The 21,497-nt window shown below is 38.6% G+C and overlaps 1 protein-coding gene across 1 annotated transcript in view; it reads right to left on the bottom strand.

The window, feature by feature from the left end:
• Positions 1–709: 709 nt before the first annotated feature.
• Positions 710–21,497, bottom strand: part of ntrk3b (neurotrophic tyrosine kinase, receptor, type 3b) — a 189,334-nt gene continuing 168,546 nt past the window's right edge. The window contains exons 15-16 of the mRNA XM_072380127.1: positions 7,794–7,952; positions 710–4,725 (exon numbers count right to left, since the gene is read on the bottom strand). Of these exons, the coding sequence (XP_072236228.1) occupies positions 4,540–4,725; positions 7,794–7,952 (345 nt within the window). The 3' untranslated portion in view covers positions 710–4,539. The remainder of the gene's footprint in view (positions 4,726–7,793; positions 7,953–21,497) is intronic.

Raw genomic sequence — 21,497 nt, 5'->3', positions numbered from 1 at the left:
GACTTCTCTGCTTGTGGAAATGACACGATTAATGTAGATATGTGCAGGAGCATTCTGTGTGGTCAGATTCAACCAAATGTATCAAAATTCACTGGATGTCACACTGTCCTTCAGCAGGTCAACTATCCCCAACATGCGGTTACAGTAAGGATAGAGCTTCTCTGGGTGGAGAGGGGGAATATGGCCAGTTGCTTGAGTCAGTTATCTGATTGAAGTCTGACAGAGCTGACATACCCCATGACATGTAAGAGCTGAAGATATCTGTTGAGAAGGTCTGGGGGGAATCACCAAGGAAGATACAAGCATCTGTTGATGTTTATGGGTCAGAGACTTCAAGCTGACATTGACTGAATTGAAACTTTAAAGAGGCTGTATCTCCAACTCTGTACTTTCTATTTTCATAAATAACGGCTCAAACTAAAGCCGATACTTGTATTACACATTAAAGTATTACCCATGACTTTATCTGAAATTGAATGTGCTGAAGCACAGAGCCCATAAAATATATTACATAAAATATGTAGTATAAGCTTTTGGTCTGTTACATTATGTAACGATCTGTAAGAGAAAATACATGTTTTCTATCACTCTAGGAGAGGGTAGAAGGACAGACAACACAGGCACACACTGAACACATGCTGTTCACCTCTCTAAAAGATTTAGAGGAAGACGAGATGTTGTCAAATTCACACATCTTTATAAGACAGGACAAAATGGAAAAGGAGATCGTCTGATTGTTTGAAGACATTTTCTTAAGAGAGTCACATTAATACAAAGATCTATCATGGAATACCAGTATTTTATATACTGCAGTTGTTATACCACATTTTTATATTCTGTAACATGTGTACATGGTAATATGCCAACTTTGCTTCAAAAAGTGTTCAGTTAGTTCATCCAAGAAAAGAAAAAAAGAAAACTTTTTAAACAATATTCAACTCACCATGAAAGGATTACAATACCCTGCAAATGCTCACGGTCTGTGTCATAATGTCTTTAAGCATTTATCTTTACCACAAGAGAATACACAAAAACTTGATGCTTTGGGTAACTCAATGGATTTGATCCCACTTTTCATATAAAACAATTCAAATAACTGAATGCTCATTAATGCTTTACATAGTCCCAAGGGGAACAGAGACAACACTGTGATACTGTGAGAATTCATGTCAAGATAATAAGGAAGATGTGTAAAGAATTCCACTCCAAAATGCTCTATATTCGGATCCAACATAAAATAAAATTGTTGCCTGAGGTTTGTCATTCAGTGTGAAATCTTCAGGATGTGAAAAATGAACTAATGTAGTCAACTAAGCATGTCATTATAAGTTGTTCTTCAAATATTCTCATTTTGTTTTACAGTAGGCTTACTCCTCATGTTACCCGGTTCATTTGATAATATAACTCCGAAAAAATATGCATCTGCAGTAATACCACACAATCAGCCTAGCTTAGCCACTTCAGTGATTAATAATTTTTATGTGAAGCTACAAATTCACACCTGCATCAGTGACACCTCTCTGACAGTAACAGAAGGTTTTTTGAATAAAAAGCCACAGAAGTCTGAATCACTCTTGAACAGTTGATGGGAAAGAAAGCCAGATGGTACAGAAGTAAGGTTTCAAGTTTAGGACTTTTTCATTTCACAACACATGAAGTAACAAGATCTTGATGCTATCAACTGTAAATATTTAACCTCCCACGTTTATGCCAATACGCTTTCTTGCTTTCTGACTCAAATTTATGAGATCATATTTGCCAGTTTCACATCTATACAGTCAGCTAATACCAGATGTAGGTTAGCTTAGCACAAAGACTAGAAATAGGAAAGCTGCTAACTTAGCAGCCATCCAACACAGTTGAAGCTAATTAAATAAGACATTAGTGAGCAAGAAATTTTACAGAAACCTTAGGTTGGCAGAATTGTTTATATTCTTTAAAGGATTTTTAAAAAAGGACATTGGAGACCAGTGCCAGTTCTCGAGTCATGTCATGGCTACCTTATTCACTATTAGCTTCAACAATTCAATGTAGTCTCATGTAAGCCTTTTTTGAACTTTTATCTGACAAAATACATTTTTGACATTTTAAGAAATTAGCAATTTTTGTGACTAACAAAATTAAATGTGGTTACTTGAGGAAGTACAGTACAGTAAAAATCTACTAGCAAGGCAGCACAGATACTTCCGTTAGCATAAATTGGTCAAATTTCAAGCTGTCATTTTCTGCTGTAAGACGTTTTTGCATTGCGTTGCGGTTTTCTCCTATGCACAACCATCAACCAAAACCCTCACTAAGTAGTTAAGTGGTCCTGTGTACTTTATCTGATATTATAATCAGCCATATATTCCGAGAGAAAAAGAGGCCAGCACCTGTAGGTTTAGCATGCTCATGACAGCCCTTCCAGATGAAAGAATATTATTTCCTTTTTCTAATTTAGAAAAACAAATAAAAGGAAAAAACTCTTCTCTGTGTGGATTAGGTCCTAACTAGCTGTAACCATGCTTAAACTCCTCTTCTGATCTGTCAACCCTTGACATTTTAAAGGCAGCGGTCTAGAGTTAAAAAGTTATCATTTAAAAAGCCTTAAAAATAAATGGATTCAGTTTCCTTTTAAGAAAAAAGGCTTAGGATATAAAAAGAAATAACTTAAAACACTTATATGTTGCCTATGATCAGCAATTTGTCTTCTTTCGTATGTTCGTCTGTCTAAACATTGGCTTTTCCTTTTACTATTGTTATAACTAGATTTTAAATGTAGTAACGATTAAGTATATTTGTTTGAAAAATAACAAAATAAGTAAATTGTATCAAATTGACTTTTGTTTAACTGAAAGTTACGAGTGACTGATTGTAGCAACTCGAAAGAATAAATTGCGTTAACTGGTTGATTTATACATTTGTTTTCTATCCTTTCAAGTATAATTAGGTTACTGTTATATACAGCTTTAAATATGATGTACCTACAATTTCATTTTGTGATTAAATTACATTATGTGTTATAGGAAATGTTTATTCTGAACAACAATATTAGATAGTTTTTTAATACAGTTTTAATCATTTTCAGCATATACTTTATTTGAATGAAGCGGCCATGTCCAAGATCTAAATTTATGGGTTATTTCTAATATTTCCAATGTCGGTGTGCTTTTGAATTCATTTTAACTAGCTTCACTGAGTGAGGCTAGCTGTTTTTCCTGTTTCTAGTCTTTATGTTAAGCTAAGTTTGCTGTCTCCTGGAAGTGCCTGCAATACATATTTATTATACAAATATAAAAACTATAATGTTCATAATTCAAAGCAAGAAAGCGAATAGTCATAGTCCTCAAAGCATCAAACTATTCCTTTAACATATAGAGGCAACACACCTGCGACTGACAAATAATGAATAAGCTCTGTTTTCTTTAGCAATTTCACACCAAAAAGGCTGAAAATGACAAAGCATGTGTTTGTGTTTGAGGGGTGTGGCGTGGGATATTACTTATCAACTCATTATTCTTGCTATAAAAAGTAAATGAACTGGAAAGTGAAAGCGAGATTTCAGCGGCTTTCTGCAACGTGTCATGTTAAACCAAGTCTCTGAGTCGTCCCACATTTTCAAAGTCTGTGATTTGGTGTCAGTGGGCTGTTTTAACTGTATTCACTGTCATTCACCTTCACCACATTAGACAACTTAACCAGCACTGACACGGCTAATTCCCCACGGAAATCTCCACTGGATTAGGATGAAAACAAGGACCATAGCTTTATACTTAAGCCACCCAGATCACTGTCAGGAAAAGAACCAAAGTAACATCCAAAAAAAATAAGTTAACATAATTCTGACACATAGAATTTTACAATATGTACATTGTTTTTAAATTAAAATAGATTTGTCAGTTGTCTGATTGGGTAGGTCCTCTACGGAGCGCTTCTTTTTTCCAACCATCCAGTGTTATTCCACAGTTCCCTTTAAAAGCTCAGTGCCAGCCAATCAGAGAGCAAGTAAGGCTTCCATCACAAGTCTCTGCCAATAGTTTGTAGGTGGCGTCGTCAGACAGGGCCAAGCCCTTAGCGACACAAATGGCAGACCTTTCAACACTTTGACAAAAAGAAATAAATATAAAATATATGTAATATTTCTATATATATTCATAAAACCGAACCCAGGATAGATTTAAACTCTGATGTCTTCTCTCCATATCAATAAACTGTGGCGATTATCCTATTGCCAGCCCACCTCCCTTTTCATTCTCCATTTTGTGTATTTTTGCAGTTTTTCGAGGGGGGAAAAAAAAGTATTCTTCAAACCTGTACATCTTATACGCAAGTAAACAAAATGTAAAAGTGTGTGTGTTTTTTTTTTTAATACGTTTTATCCACTATATCCAAAAGTGTTGCAGGCACTTAAGTCCTTCCCAAACAAAGCAGGTGTTTTTTTTTTTTTTCGACAGTGGAGCAGGTTGGTTTGGTTATTCCTGGATTCATGTGGGTCGTTCTGTCTTGTATGTCTCTGTCGATCTTTCTGTCTGGCGAGGAATGGGCCATCCCTGACTTCTGCTAGCCCAGGATGTCCAGGTAGACCGGCGTGGCTTTTCCCATGGCAAACAAGACCTTCTGAATATCCTTAATGTTCAGTCGCTGCTGTGGTTCTCTCTGCCAGCATCCCAGCATGATATCATACACCTCTTTAGGACAAATCCGTGGCCTCTCCAGCACCCGACCCTGGGTTATGCACTCAATAACCTGCGGAGGAGACAGAGCAGTGGAGTGAGACAGGCGATTCTCGCTGACTGATTGCTTCGCTTTGTTCATAATGAGAAAGTGGTGACACAGAGCAGACAGTCCATTGAGGTTTGAACTAATGAAAGTGAGAGGAAGGAAATAAACAGAATGCATTCAGTCCTAAATTTGTGCAATATCAAAGGAGAAACATTTTTTTTCTTTCCCACACCACAAAATAACAATAAAAAGAAAAAATTTAAAAAACAGTTGGGTTGGATGTGTGAGATGTTGTCAAAAGCCTGAATGATCATTTCTTTGTTGGGCTTGTGCACCAATTAGCAAGATGACTCACTGTTGTCATGACAATTTCACTTCAACATTTGTGTCAATTTGAGACCACTGTTGCTAAACAAAATAAATAAGGATGTATTTATGTGAACTGACTGTGGATACATGGGAAAAACTCCCCTTTTGAAGCAAACTTACAGACATATCTCCCCATAAGGCATTTCATGGTGTCATGTAATTTCATGCTCTTACAAACTAGCAGCACACAATACAATGTCAGAACCAAGGATCTGATAATCTACTGATATCTGAAAATACATACAACAAACATGATCTGTCTAAATAAAAATGATTGTGCTGTGATACACACAAAAGTGTAGCCACAACAATACAAAACATTAGAGCAAACCAGTGGGTAAACCCTATCCTTTTGCTCAACCAGTTGGTTTCTTACCACAGTTAAAAACTCTGTCATGTTCTGCCACCAAGAGATAACAGACATGGCAAATAGGCTACCTTCAAAATTAATAGAATAGAGGAGCACATTGAGCCTCTTTACATAAATTTATAACTCACAAACAGAACAATGGAGTGCAGTCTCCTGGCAACAGCACCCAACTACACACATCAACAGACTGACTGAGAATCCACGTGATCTATGAGCATTATTATTAGTTTGCCTGCATTGTGACATATTCAGTGCGTTTTTGGGTTAATCTCGGTCCCTTTGGACTCAGAGAGATCTAACTTCATTTGAGAAGTCCAAAATTAACGTGTGCTCCTTTGTACATGTATTGTGTTTTTGCAGGTTTAAACAATAGTGCTTCAAGAAAAAAGGAAAAGTGAAAATAAGTGTAAGATTTGTCACTGTGATAACAGTTTGAGTCTGTGATCATAGCACAAGGCTTGACTCTAATCCCCTCACTTAACAAGCAACTCAGGAGGACAGATAAACTTCTGTAGGCCCAGCTGGCAGGGCAGGTGTGGGGAAGGATAAAACAGCTAAGGTGGGGATGGAAAATCCTTAACTTTATAAGTTTTCTGTAAAGTGGTTTGACAGATGATTTAGGTTTATTTCAACACAGTGTATTTAAAGTTAAAGTGTTCTATGCACTCACCGGGTTTGTTGTTATAGACGTAAAAAACTCGGCACACAAAATGTCCATTCTGCCTTACTGAAAGCGAAACCTTTTGAATGTCTAAAGTAAAAATCTAACCATTTGCAAAGCTGTAGGGAGTTTGTGGTTCTTGTCATCATAAAAACTGTAAATCCTCATACTAACTGTCATGCACGGTGGTGAAGGGCCGATGAATTGGGCTTGTTTTGCGGTCATAGGGCCTGCACACCTTGCGGTAATTAGGTTGACCATGAACTCCTCTGTACACCAAAGTATTTTAGAGTCTGACAGCTAAAGCTTGGCTCAAATTGGGTCATGCAACAGGACAATGATCCCAAACACAGCCGCAAATCTACAACAGAATGTCTGAAAAAGAAAAGAATCAAGGTGTTGCAGTGACCCAGTAAAAGATCAGGTCTCAAACTACTTTAAATGCTATGAACTGAAAGAATACGTAAGACAGAGACATCATACAGAAAATGAGTACTTTAAGTCAAAGGTTGTTCAACATGCAATAAAATCATAGGGTGTATTTTTTTTTTCTCACACTGCTTCGGATTTTGGATAGGTTTTATTAAATAAAAAATGTCACAGCGCAGCAAGCTGTGAGTTGGTGTTAATCATAAGTTGAATGAGATGATTTTTCGTTTATGTATGGAAAACTTTGGAATTGGAGGGTGTACTTTCTTTTTCTTTTACAAAATGCCATATATGGAGTCATTATGAAAGAAAAAAGCCTGGGTTAACAGTGGCTGGCACAAAAAGCAGGTAGTTAATTTAATTTTCCATTGAGGAGAGTAGTACGGTCTGCGGAGCTCAGGCTGGTTTGTAACAGGTTAACACAGTACCCAGGTAATAATTCATCACTGTCAATGAGTCACTCATGCCCATTTATAACTGTAACAGTAACGTATCAATGTGTAATGTGTTAAACACTCTGAATATATGAATAATAAGTACAATACGCCAGTCTACAGTCCTTTCCTGAGGATGAAACTACAGCTAACCACAGATTGAGGATTTTCACTAAAACACTCGTGTCTTCATACTGCCACGGGACTCTGGCATTGATCAAACTTTTATTTAGAGTGTCTTAAAACTCCATCCCAGAAATGTGGAGATCTCACATTTGTGTCAAGCAAAAACTGTAGTAAAATAATTATAAACCCAAAGCATGCCATTTGTTGTGTTATTCTTTCGGTCGATTCAATCTTCTTAACCTGATCGTAATACTAATTAAATTTTATTGATTTGAAGTCGAGCCTCCTATGAAAAAACACACCAATCATGGATATTGTGTGATGCGCCATCTTGTCTTGTGGCAAAGTGGCATCAATTTATCACCTTGATGGGCTGGGGTGCATCTCAGAGAGAGTGAAGAAACAACACAAGGCAGAAGATTAAGATCCAAAATGGCAGTGTTCATTTCCATCAGCTGTTAGAAGCCTTAGACTTTCTCTTTAGCTGAAGCAAAGCAAAGCAGTATGCCTATCCTTTAAAGTTCTGTGAGAGAATATTTCCATGTGATAAAAAGCCCTACTACGTTTGGAAATAGAACAAGTAGACTTGAAGTAAAAACAAAACCCAGAGCCATAATTTCCAGCATCAACATGAAACCCTGCATAAAAGGTGGTCAAATTGGTCATGTAGATGTTAATCTATATGATTGTGCGACCTTTGTACCTCATTGTTACCCAGCTGAAACCAAGGCTGCTTCCCATAGGTAAAGATCTCCCACAGGATGACTCCAAAGCTCCAGACGTCACTTTCTGTGGAGAACTTCCTGTACATGATGCTCTCCGGGGGCATCCAGCGAATAGGTAGCATGGTATGTCCTCCAACCTGAGAGGAGATGAGAACAAGAGAGGACATTTTTTTTATTGCAAACAGAAAAAAAAAGCACATGTTTAGTCATCAACACGACAGTTTCTTGGAATCTTAAAACTGAAACTGACCTGTCTGGCTTAACATTTTATGTTGCATGCTGTGGTTTTGGGCATTGATAATAATACAGTCCAGGAACATGCTAACTCATCTGCCTCCTCTTTTGTGTGCACCGAATCACTGGATGTGAAATTATTTAGGTATTAAACCACCCTATGCTCTTGATGCAAAATAGCAATCTTCAATCCCTCCTTTGCATTTTTTGTCAGTTCTGGCATTAATCAGAAGATCAAAGTCTCAGAACACTAAAGTGAATGCATTTTAACCATTTTTTTTTAATAAAGGAATCAACCGAAGGATAAGAAAACTGCTGAATGCATGTTTATGAATCCTCCTATTAAAGACTGCTAATGTAAATGAGTGTTTAATTTCTACCAATCACCATATGAACCTCCTGCATTCATATGATGGTTTGTAGGATGCAAGGTAACAATTGAAGCAGATATCAAACTGGCAGAACATGAAATAAAGTCTCCCACTGCTGTAAAATCTCTGCGGCTGGGTATTAATCGACTGAAGAATTCATTAGCAGCCATTGTTTTAGGATTAACTTCCCATTTGTGTCAGTTGCTGTGCTTTAATCATGGCGGTGTTGAGCTGGAGGAGAAGTAGCAGTGAGGTATTGCAAGTTAAGGCTAAAAATACAAGGATAGCATCACCTGTAGCAGTTGCTATATTCCAGGTCAGCCAGCTCAGGCACTTCCTGTGCTCTCTGATGTCTGGTTGGACGGTTAATGTGTTTTTAAACTCTTCAACTCAATGACTTATCAAAATAAGCCTAACATTACTGTTAATTTTTGTCTCAAGATTTAAGAATCATGTCATATGCTGGTGACAAAAACTGGCCTCAGACTGTATGTTTTCAGCTACATCTACAAATGAAGCCAAAAACTTTATGATATGCGTTATCCATTAGCATGTTGGAGGATGCTAGCAGAATGATCTGTTACAATTTTACAAGTTTCAAACAAGGGTTCAATAACAAGGAAGACAGCTATGCCTGCTGAAAGCTACAGAACAATGAAGAAAATTCTAAAGCAGTTTGAGTGGAAGTTAGCCAGCAGGCTAGTTCGAGTAGCAGGTACCTGTTCATCAATTTGAGTTTTTCTGAAACATGTTGGTACAATGGATCCTGAACAGCTGAAGGCGTCCAAAGATAATTTGTAAGATACTCCAAAAATAATATTAGCATGCCTAAAACAAAGTTACAACGCGATGAAGATAATAAATTAACTGCTCTTATATGGTGCTATTCTAGTTTATTTGACCAAAGTGCTTTTACACATTCACCCATACACACGCACTCAAACAGCAGGTCTTTACTCTATGCAGTGTTTACAGGATACACAGTTTCCACTATCGCACACATTGCACCAGAGGCAACCTATGGTTTGGAGTCTTTCCCAAGGACATATCGACATGTAGTATGGGGAAGCTGGGAACCGAACAACCAACCTTCCAATGGGCTGGCAAATCTTCTTCCAGATCTATGACCACCACAAATAATAGCCACCATCTATTTTTGCTTAGTTTTGGCATCAGAGAGAAATATATAAAAGCTAAATACTGTACTCTATATACTGGAGGCTTGACACAAATGCACAATGCTGTAGTGCTCTCAGTTTGTTGAAATCTAAACTTGCTCTTCTGGAACACACTCATAAACTTGACAAATACAACCACAATAGCCACAGAGCAGAAGTGCCACCACTGTCAAGTGCATATAACCAGTTCAAAAGTGACAAGAATTGGAGTAAAAAGTCCAGGTCTAAATTTTTTTCTATTAACTCAGAATCTATTTTCAGATACTAGAAGTTCAGATAGTGTTCTGACAGTGCTGAAGGTAACCAAACCGATCTACTAATGCATTAAACTGACCTGACAATGTCATTGTGTTATTTCATGGAGCGACTGGTACAGTGCAGTATGCATAGATTTTTTACTCCAATTACCTTCTATTTATTTTTATGCTGTCTGGCACAATTTGACAGTTTTGTCGAGACAAAAACAAGATGGATTGTTCAGACTGTTTGATGTTTTTATCTTTAAGTCAGTAAAAGTACTCCTGCAATGTATCAGACACACACCTCCATCCATCCATCATCAAGCCCCCCCATCCATCATTCTATTCACTGATCCATCTACTACTGCCAAAACACACATCTATCCCCATGAGCCAATTTTCTGTTTAAAGACAACATTAAATCAGATCTACAGTCAGACATACCTAAGGTATAAAATTGTCATTAGCTTCGAGCTGTATTCACCCTCACACAATGCCTCCAATCTGCGCTGCTGGGTTACAACACAATCAGATTCATTTAATCATAATAAGCTCTTCTCCAAACTCCATTTTCCAGCTCAAACATCTGTGTGCCTTCAGCTGTGAGTGCTGCGTGGCATTTTAAGCATCGAGGGGAAAAAAAATCAACTCAATTCTTTCTAATTATGTCCTAGTTCTTGAGCACGCTCATCACACATTTCCTTTGAAAGTCAAACATAATCTCCATGTGTCAGCTTGATGTAGCAGCTGAATCTTCTGGATGTTTTTTAAGAAACATGAGATCTGTCAATCTGCCAAAAAGGCTGCTTCTTCCTGGGCATTTATTTAGAACGTCCTCTAGTTTGTACACCTCATCAGATTTGCTTGCCGAGTATGACGCCGGTTTGTTTGTCTTACTCATCCTGCATCTGTAAGCTTCTCTGATATCTAAGGCACAGCTTGTAAATAAAATATATTTTTTCCTCCAAGTTTTACAGGTTAGTCCTTCTTTACTAGTTACGACTAGTTGGTTTCAAAGTAGTAATGTTTGAAAGGGGCTTTCTCTTCGAGGAATTTCTTGCTTGATTAGATGATCAACTTCCAAATAAATAACATGCATCCAAGCAGGCTGAAAAGTTGAGAAATATATTATGTCATGTACCTTCCCTTTTGATCAAGTGGCTGCTCATGCATTTCATCTATATTCTATAGCTTTTGTTTCTCTCTAGGGTTGCACCATATTAGCTGAAATAAATACATATACACATGAAATAAACATACACACACACAAAACCCAAATACAATTCAAGCAATAATGATTGGAAAGAATGTAAAATTAATTAAAATGCCTGCTTTAATTTCAAACTGTTTTCATGTAGCTTAGTCTTTTATCCTTGAAGTTAATTGTAAAATTATTTCATTTGTATTTTCTCTCTGTTTATATCCCTAAACTTATTTATTTATATATTTCATTGTTACTTTACAAATAATTTTCTGATTAAGTCATCAGCCATCAGGTCAGCTTTTCATGTATTGGTTGATCATCAGGGTACAGAGACCTTATTTAACAAGATGGCATCTAAAATTTAGTGGTAAATATAATATAAACAGCTTGTTTAGATAGAGAGTTAGGTAGGTAGATATATCTGCTTAAAGTATAATTGTTCTTGATAGAGCTAGAAAGCAAAGCTACGCATAACGACTGTTTTGAGGACAAAGTTTAGCTACAAGTTAAGCTAGCAGCTAACGCAATGACCCTTTCCCACTTTCTGCATTGTGAAACAGGCCTCACAAAACACACTTTGAAAGACAGCCCCCCTTCAATTATATAATGGAGCAGAAATGCAAACAGGAATGTAAAAATAGAAAAAAATAAATACTAAAGGAAATATCTTAGTAACATCAAGGGGTTGGGAAGATAAACTAAAACAATTCACAAATGAAAGAAATCTACAATCATTTAACAACAGAATACATTGTAAACGACAATAACATACAGGGATAAATAAGTTTCAGGAAATAAAAGTGGGAAAAATACAAAGAAAAAGATAGCAAAATTTACCAAAAAAGGAAATCAAAAATTAAATGGCAAAGTATATAAATAGAGATTTTCACTTAAGACAAAACTAAGTGAAAAAAGAATTGTTCTTTTCTGTAGGCAGTTGATGTAATGTTTTTATTTTGTTAACCTTTAGTTCATGCTGACTATTTTGAAAAAACAGTAAGTGGAAAGTAAAAAGGGTAGTTTGGTCCTGAAAGCTACTAAAAGTAACAGGCTTGTGAAGTATTCAGGTGTTAGAGGCAGGAAAATAGCAACTTATCTTTATTCTTTGTGTAAAGTTAATTCATAAATACATCAATTTCATGCAGTTTAAAAAAGAACGACACACACACACAATATTTGGCACACTTAAAGTCCTCAAATGTATCAAGATGGTGTCTCTATGAGCTGCCTCATAAATGGTTTATTAGCCTTGTTAGGACATCCACAATTCAAATATACTTCATTTTAAAACCTCAGGGTGTTTAGCATCCACTGAAATTGTATCATTTGCAAAAGTTGTGGTTGTTTTGTGTCATATTGGACCATTTAATTGTTGAATGGGACATTTTTCCTTGAACATCTTCAATAAGTTGATATCTACTGAGCAGTGTTTGTTGTGAAATGACATTACAAAGCCACATGTCCTTCTTACATTTAACACAATATCAATATTTGCATACAGTGCCTGCAGGGGAACAGGACAGTTATATTCACCAACATCTACATGCTGACTGAGAATAAAAATCACACACCATTAACCTCCAAAATGTCAAACTTCTGGTCTTGCTGGTGTTTCAGCAAAATAAACGAAAAGCATCATTTCATTTCAATTCCACCTTCACTGAAAACCCATTCAACTAAGAACACCCTGTCCTTAAAAAAATACATATTTCTGTGACTAGTCAAATCTTATACAGAGGGCACCCTGCTTTATTTAAAGTGGGATGTTTGAGAGTCTGATCTTCAAGCTGTATGTTTAGCTATGCTTCAGTGGGGACCAAACTACATTTTCCCTTCCAGGAAGCAGGGAAATATATAAGCACCCTGGAAGTGCCTGTTTGGAATTAGTTTCCAAAAATTCAGGTACATTCCGGCTCGCAGGGCTGCACATTTATAATTAGTGTAGTGCTTGCAACGAGGCATTCTACAGTCAATCTCCACCAGAGTTTGACAATCTGCTTCCTTACTTTAAGATACACTGCAGGAATAATCATGCGCAACACTCAAACTTAGTTTTCATCGAGAGAGACAAATTTAGCTGAGCAATGCAGAGAGCGTTTGAGGACACGGAGCTCAGAAAGGAGTGAATACGAGAAATAAAAAAACTACTTTAACATCGGTTACATTTTGAAGAAATAAGGAAAACGCTCACACCTGAACTTGACCCTGTTCTGCCAGACGGTGCCATAAGAAAGGGGAATTCAGGTCAAGTGCGGTTTGATTCTGTCTGCTCCTCTGTGTGTGAGTATATTTTAACTATAGTTCAGTCCTCCCTATTAGACACACAGGCCACAACTCTGACACGGAGAGCACAGAAGTGAGACATTTTCATTATTCGTCAGCGCTTATTTGCTCAATCTTACTGTCCTAAAGACTAGAGTAAAATCACAGACAACTACAGTCTGGAGGAAGCTTGTAGTTCATTTATAGATATTTGTAAGTTTGTAATAGGTGGAAAAAAAGATCTGAGGGCATCTGAGGGCATCTAAATCCATCGTCAGGATAACACTGAACAACAAGAGTTTGCATGACAGGCCTGCAAGGACAATACTCCCCAACAAGAGAGTTTAAAAAAATAAGAGGAAAATATATATATTAAAAAAAAGCATAAAAACCTTATCTCATGTGGAAAATCTGGTGGTGGTAGTGTTATGGCTGGCTTTGCAGGATCTCGGCCAGAACTGCTGCCATCATTCATGAAACATTACATTTGGAACAAAGAGAATCCCTCAGGAAGATGTCACAGTCTCATGAGAAAGTCAGTCATGCAGCAAGACTGTGGCACTCACCACACACACCATTCCACAAAAGAATGGTTTTAGAAGAATAAACTTAATGTTTTTGGAGGGACAAGTCAAAGTCCCGACCTAATCCAACAATTCTAGTTCAAATGGCTTCTCCTTGTTTGCATTTGGGAAAATTGGACAACATTTTAGGTCAAGCTTATGCTGAAGTATTGGAAATTGTGATAGTTTGCTTGAAAACACATAAGTTAAAGCCTGTGTTCCCCATTCTAAAAGTCATAAGAGGGTTTTGTTCAGCACTCACCCTTTTTTCCACCTCCCTCCTGCTTCACAGTAATACATTTACACACATTTACACCTCAGAGCCACCCAGTGCAGCCACACACTTTCAATAATCTCACCAGGGGTTTTGTGCTCTGCTCAACTGCATCTCAGTGTAGAGTTGCAAAGTGAGGAGAATACACTTTTGTGCCATTTTTTGCCTCAATCCTCCTGTCACAATTCCGCCTCTCTATGACTTGCCCCACAGGCATCTAAGGCAATGGGCAGAAAACTCCTTTACGTCCTCATTCCTAAAACTCCACCCAGCCATCTCCCAGCCCAAACAAGTTTAATTCACAACCATAGTGGGAGATAATCAAAGCTGCTGTTTTTGCTCTCTGGTGGGACAGATAAAATAGTAATTAAGATAAACTTACATGGTGCCCTTTCTCTACATCTTGAAAGCACACAGGCTTTATTGACATTGCCAGTGTGAATCTTGTAGCGGTATTGGGGAGTTGGCAGGAGCTCTCCTTCGTGTGTACCCTCTAACTCATTTCCCAGGGTTTCACGGCAAACTAATGGCCAAATGAACACTAGCTTACACTCCACCTGGCCTCATTACACATGACTTGTTTTACTATTGTGCTCAGCATTAAGCCAATATTGATACCGATGATACCGAAACCACTCACCCCTCTCGTGTAAAAGCTCTGGGTCGTGGTAAGGGAGTTGGTAAGGGGCTGTATACCGATCTATACCCCCCCTGGAGGATTGTAAAGATCAAACAAAATTAATTAAGATCCTGTTAGTCTAAATGACTTGTCTGAGGCCCACCCTGCCCACTGGATGAAATGCTCAGTCTCATCAGATGCATACTAATGACTGAGCTGTTGTTATCTTGGCGTGGGGTGTTAAAATTGGCTGACTTGCTGCTTTCCAGATGATTGTATGCTATCCACTTTGGGTTCTGCGACAAGCGTGGCAGTTGGCTTGGGACATGTGGGGAAAATAAATTAAAAAAGCAAGAAGCCAAACGCATGATAAAAATTAAATAATTGCCCCCCTAATTATCCTCATCGTTCTCACTCAATGTCACATGGAGAAGCTGGCAAGGCTCTGCAGGGAGTGAGGAATGAGTCTGGGGCTTTTTTTTTGTTGCTGTGTAAACTGGATTAGTGCTCTGCCTGTCCCACCGTGGCAGGGGAGTGATTGGATTAACGGTGTGGAGAGCACAGACGCATGGCAAGGGGATAGATTACTAGCCCAGTTGGACTGTTCGATGGGCGCTCCGCGGCCTGCAGGGGAGGCCCCAGACATCTTAAAGGGCCCCGATAACCATCTAGACACACTTACACTCCTTCCTCTTAACCGTGCTGCTATCTTTGCTCTCCCAGCTCAAACAGAGGCGAGCATAAGTTCACTCTTAGAGGCTCTGATGTCCATTAGGTTTCTACCTGCTGCACTGCTGCCAAGTGGAGATAAAGTGGTATCTACTCAGGATGCTGCATGCTGGTGGGCGGTGAAAGTTTCTGTAGGTTTTCAAATCTCTCCCTCTCTCACACACACATAAGGTGCACTATTGCTCACATGTAATGTAATATTTTAATATTCTGCGCTCTTGGGTTTGCAATAATAACCCGTGCACATGGTTTTCCATAGTTTTTTTGTTCTATTTCTCCTGGTGGCACTTGCCGGGCTTCGTAACTTTGAGATGAACCCATTTTAACACTTTTTTCTGTTTTACAGTTTTATGCCAAACCAAGCAAACCAGATGCTATATCATTAAATATACCAAACAGGTAAAAACAGTGCCATCAGTCTCCTTCTCATATCAAACTGGAAAGCCATGAAAGGTATTCACTTTATCAAAACTGTGATCAGACAAAAGAGTTGAATGCTGGGCCAAGAGATGGAAAAAAAACTGGAGAGGATGAGCAAACGTTTTTTCCATCTCCTCATGCAGAAGTAATAAATATGGCCTGTGTACTCATTAGCAGCCAGCTTCATACAGTCTTGAGGAGCTTGCGCTTGATAAATAATGTAGTAGAGGAGCGTCTGTTTAATCTCTGCAACATGAGAAACCTGGGGACCATCCTTCAGAGAGGAGCAGCACAGGTTAGCAGAGTCACAAAGAACACCAAGTCCTTGAAACGGAGTCATCAGTAACAGTAACATTTTTCACGTAGTTTAGTAATCTCTGGTCTGCTTTCAAAATCACATACAGTGCTGTTCAAAAGTTTGGGTTCTAGACTTTATTTTATGCTACCAGGAAAACAGGAAATAGGTGCAACAGATAACTGAAATGTGTTCAAATATAAATGGAGATACGGTATTTAAGGAAAAAACCTTGAAATTCAATATGTAATTCAATAGGTATGAGCACCTTTATTCTGCAACATAGCCCTCTTAGACAAGCTTTTTTGTGATTTATTTAAGTAGTCTTCAGGAAATGTTCTCCTGCTTTCTTGAAGGACATCCAAAGCTCATCTTTGGATGTTTGCTGCCTTTTCATCTGCTCTCTGTCAGGATTATCACACACTGCTTCAATAATGTTGAAGGAGGATCCATCCCTCCATAAGACCTGTGGTCACAGATTTTCAGTCCACCTTATGTGTCATTTGGCATATCTCAGCCTTTTCTCCCTGTTTCCCTTCCTTAAGTACTGCCACCTGACCGCCACCCTTCCATGGAGACCATTTCTGATTTTTTTTTGAGGTTTCAGCAGATGGAGTCAGGTCTTTGCTCGATTTTTTTCACTGTACAAGCAACTTGGCTCTGTGTTGAAGAGGACACGCAATACAGAGAAAGCTGTTGTTTTACAATAGGAAGATAATACCTCCAATAATCACACATGTGAGCTAAAGGCTGCATGAGCACCTTCATTCTGTTAAAACAAAAACAAAACAACTGCCTTCGGTCACCCCCTTTGTCGTTCACCCTTAACACACAGGCACTTTTAGAGTATTCACTTTCATTTTCACCCACCTAAACATACATAATTCAGAAGTCAGGGAAACTTTTCCTGATGTAAAAAAGTCCACACAGCAGAGCTGCCGTTGGCCTGCGTGGGTTCTGCAGTTTTCTCTTCTCAGACAACAGAGAAGCGTATTCAGTGCAGGTGGAGCAGATGGATGTGATTTAGGACAATATTCGTCTCCATCTCTTAGTTGCTCCCTCCTGCAGTAAAGTGTCTCAGGAGTACCAGAGGCCAGCAAGCGCCGATACGACTAGTCAGCAATGGGTGGACTGTACTCTTGGCAGTATGCTGCTATTTAAGAATCACTCAACACAGGTAAAGTGTCCAATACTGTTCAGAGTTCCTTTTCTGTGGGCCCTGTCAATATTCCTCAATGTAGGCGTGCAGTGATGGTTTCACAATGCTCCAAACAACAGCTTCACACAAAGAATGCCACACACATCCAAGTACACACAATTTTCACTGAGACTCTTAGTGTATTACAAACCATTTCTTGTGTTTTTTGTTAATTAAACAAACTGATTATTCATTAAATTATTCAGCCATCTGAAATTCCCTCAAATTCACCACTTAGTGTGCTACAAGAAGCCCACATTCAGCTGAAATAGTTGCTCATGACTCAAGTCTTTCTACTAAACCGTTGCTGTGAGCATTTTCATTTTCTCTAGTCACCTTTTTATTCAATCAAGAGGGATGTACTCAGTAAGCGAGTTTAACACAGCCAGGCTTTCTTTGTGTTAACTGGCTTGATGAAACCTAAACCCCCATTCAGAGATAACAGGTACCACAACACTGGTGGCCATCTTTCTTTGTTTACTTTTCTTCAGACAACGTTGCTGCGATCGAGAGAGGAGTGCAATCAGAAAATTGTTAGTTGTGCAAAGTAGGAGGTGATTACCTGCCTGCTGTTTCTGTGTGGCTGCACAAAGCTCTGAAGATTCTATTTTCATTCTCAAGAAATGCATTCAGATCTCATAATATTCAAACAACACCTTAATCTCAGACTAAATCAAAGTGAAATTAAGTTCAATGATTGAGTTTTCTCACAGTACACCTGGTCAGAAGGGTTACTTTTAAAGTTAGCAACTACTTAATAGATTAAATGCAGAGAAGATGTCACTGTATTAAATTAAAATTTGGCATTGTCTACATTCACTGGCCATCTTTTAAGATGGGGGTAAAATGAATGATTTTTCTGTCTCTCATTTGAGAATTTTATGTTTATTCAATGTCAATCAAGTGATTTCAGATTGGTTATAATGTCAGGCTTCAACACACTGCAGATTCAATAATTGTTGCTTGACGACATTTAAACGTTGTTTCAGTCTGACATTGCAGTCTGGGATATCATCAAGAAACGAATCAGTGAAAGAGAGGTGCATTTTACGGACAATTTAATCTGAAACTGAACAGAAACTGCTCTGGCGCACTCCTCAGTATTTGAGAGGATGTACCAAACAGCACAACAAAATATGTTGTATACAACTGTTGCTAAGATTGAAAATGAATGACTACAGAATGTCTGCCTGCAGTACACAAAAACATATGAGAAGCAAATAACAGATGTGGAGACTTACATAAACAGATTCTACCCGTTTTTCAAACCTCTATAGACCAAATGTCTTTTTTCCCAGCTAACCCCACTGTTAGCCTGGGCAGAGTGTAGATGTGCATGCGAGTATCCTGCTGATTCTTCTCATCTGTCTGTGAGGAGCATAATGTGCTTGGGGGCTCACCTCTCACCCCCAAGGTCCACCCTCCCCCCGCACAGACCGCTTAAACTACCAGCAGGAGTCTCAATGTCAAGAGCACGATCCCTCACCGGCTTCCCACTGATGAATACAACCAGTGTGAGGGCCCTGTACCAGAACCTTAACCTCACACCATTCATATGCTCCCATATTGATTAACTACATCTTTGCCAATCACACTTTAACAAACTCAACATCACACAGCTCCCTGTTGCTCTGTTAGACTTTATATCAGTTGAAAGTCTCTGTTTACTCATAGCACTTATGTACAGTATATTAGGCTTATAATTGTTCAGACAAGAACAGCCAACTGAACCAGTCTTCCAGCTGAGTGCTATCTGCCTGCTAAATGAGTTGTGAATGAAGCAATTAGATGAGCTTCTCTGGAGCCAAAACAATGCAACACGCTCAGTTCTATCCTTTACTTGTCCACTGAGGCCTACCTGAGCTAAACACTAAAGTAACGTTACAGATGGATTTCTTTGTTAGCACAATGTCTATGTAAGATTCCCAGCATGGTTTGTGGGTATCGTGGTTGCCATTTAGTTGACCTGGATGAAGCTGAAAGTGCATTCATCCATTTATCCAACCTCATAAAGAGCTTAATGCTAAACCGTTCAAGAGCTTTGAAATTACATCTCAGAGGGGTGGCTGGCAAATGAATATCGTGAAGCTATGTCACAGAGCTCAAGAAATGATTTTACAAGTGCAATACGACATCCTGTTTTGCTGTGAAACTGAATTTCACAGGCAATACTGAAGTGTATTTACTAAACATACATAGTAAAAAAGTATAATACACCAAACATCTGGTCCTGACAGATCTGAGATAAATACTATCTCAGATGAAAAACAACAGGACATTGTGCATGTTGTCATCGCTGAACAAAAACTGAGTCAGAACTCAGAAAAACTAAATACATCCCATGATTCAACACCTTTTTGAACCACCTTCAGCAGTAAAAATAATAAGTAATCATCTTCTGTTTGACGTTATCTGTGTCTCACATTGTGAGAAATGCACATCTCTCTTAAGGTCCAACACAGCATAAGCCCACATTCCCCCGTGCTTGACGGTTGGTATGAATATGAGGAGTTTGTGTTGATATGCTGCATTTGGTTTTCTCCAAACGTGCTGCTGTGCTTTATGACCAAACATCTCCACTTTAGTCTTGTCTGTCCAAAGGACACTTACAGATGTTTTGTGGTTCTAACTTTACGAATCTAAGCCATACTGCCATGTTCTTTTTAGAGAGAAGAGGCTTTCTCTGGACTATTCTGCCAAATAAGCCATACTTGTTTAATCTTTTATTAATCACGCTGTCATGAACTTCAGCACTTAACAACTTTAACAAGCTAACTGAGGCCTGTAGAGTTCTGGGAACATTCGCAGCTGTCTTGAATGTTTTCCACTTACTGTTTTCTCACTGTAGAATGATAGCCTCCAAATAGTTTGTAAAACCATAATTTCCGTTTTTATGGAGGTGCTCACGCCTGCTGATGATTAGATAATTACGTGAATTTGATTAGAAGCACCTGGCTGCTACTGACTCTCTCGATTCCTGTGGAAGCCATAAATGCGTGCTTAGTTTTTCACTCACTGCCGCTTCATTTAGGCTTGGCTTTTGTTGAATACAAAATGGCACAGAATAATATGTCATGTGGTGTTGTGTGGTGACCAGATTTTTATCATGTCCTGAAACCTTAGAAATTAAAATAAGGTGTTCTTTATTTTTCACATGACAGAATGGTTTTTTTTCCATTCTAGTTTTGGTCTAAACAGTCTCTCACCATCACTACTTGATCTGTTTTTAACACATGACTAAACAGATTGTTTTTCATAGAAGGAGTCAACGATTGCACCTCATGAGACAATTTTTTTGTATAAATCCAAAGAGACCAATCGTACAAAATGACCATCCGGCATTGCACAGAACACGCAGAATCCTAACATAATTCCTCCACAACCTAAACAAATATTCAGGTTTTATGGCAGTAATATACTCATCGCACAGATGGTGTGCATGGAGAAGCCATGGAGCAGGCACAGAATACAACTCCCTCAAATTTCTGAACAAATCATTTTATGGGTGCTGAGCGGCTCGCACAGCAGGCAAGTGCTCCATGACTGCTGGCATTGCCCCAAGCAGCGTCCAAACTGGCCCAGCTGTCAGGCTGGGAAAACATTATCTGGTTTACCTAAAGTCATTTCACAAGACCTTGCTATTTTAAGCAGCCAGATCTCTAGCAGCCTTCACTCCACTTATTTGTTCAGCAAAAATACTATATTCTTTAGCTCAGCAGTTGCTGCCTGGTTTGCAGCATTCATAGTCGCTAATCGTGTTAAACAGTAGAACAGACATGATTATGAAGCAATATAAACAAGCCCCAAAGCATCACGCTGGAAGCTCAGCAGGCTCATCTTCCACCACACGGCTGCAGCGCTCCATCCTCGACTGATTGTATGAGGCTTGGTGTGAAGGCCCCAGGCTGCATGGGGAAGGGAGAGCTGTTAGCTCTCCTTAGATGGAAAAAAACCGGGAACATAAACTTATAAACAAGATGACATGTGAGCGCAACAGCACTTACCCATTAGAATGATCTTTTTTTTCACAGCCCCAGAGGCTTTATTCAGAGTTGTTTTGAGCCTAATTAGAGACCAAGTAAAAAGTACTGTGAAC

This window comes from Leuresthes tenuis, unplaced genomic scaffold, assembly GCF_036924035.1.
Source record: "Leuresthes tenuis unplaced genomic scaffold, fLeuTen1.0.hap1 SCAF_2, whole genome shotgun sequence".
In the NCBI taxonomy this organism is placed as follows: Eukaryota; Metazoa; Chordata; class Actinopteri; order Atheriniformes; family Atherinopsidae; genus Leuresthes; species Leuresthes tenuis.
Note: the sequence above shows the minus strand (reverse complement) of the source record. Positions and strands in the feature narration are given on the sequence as shown.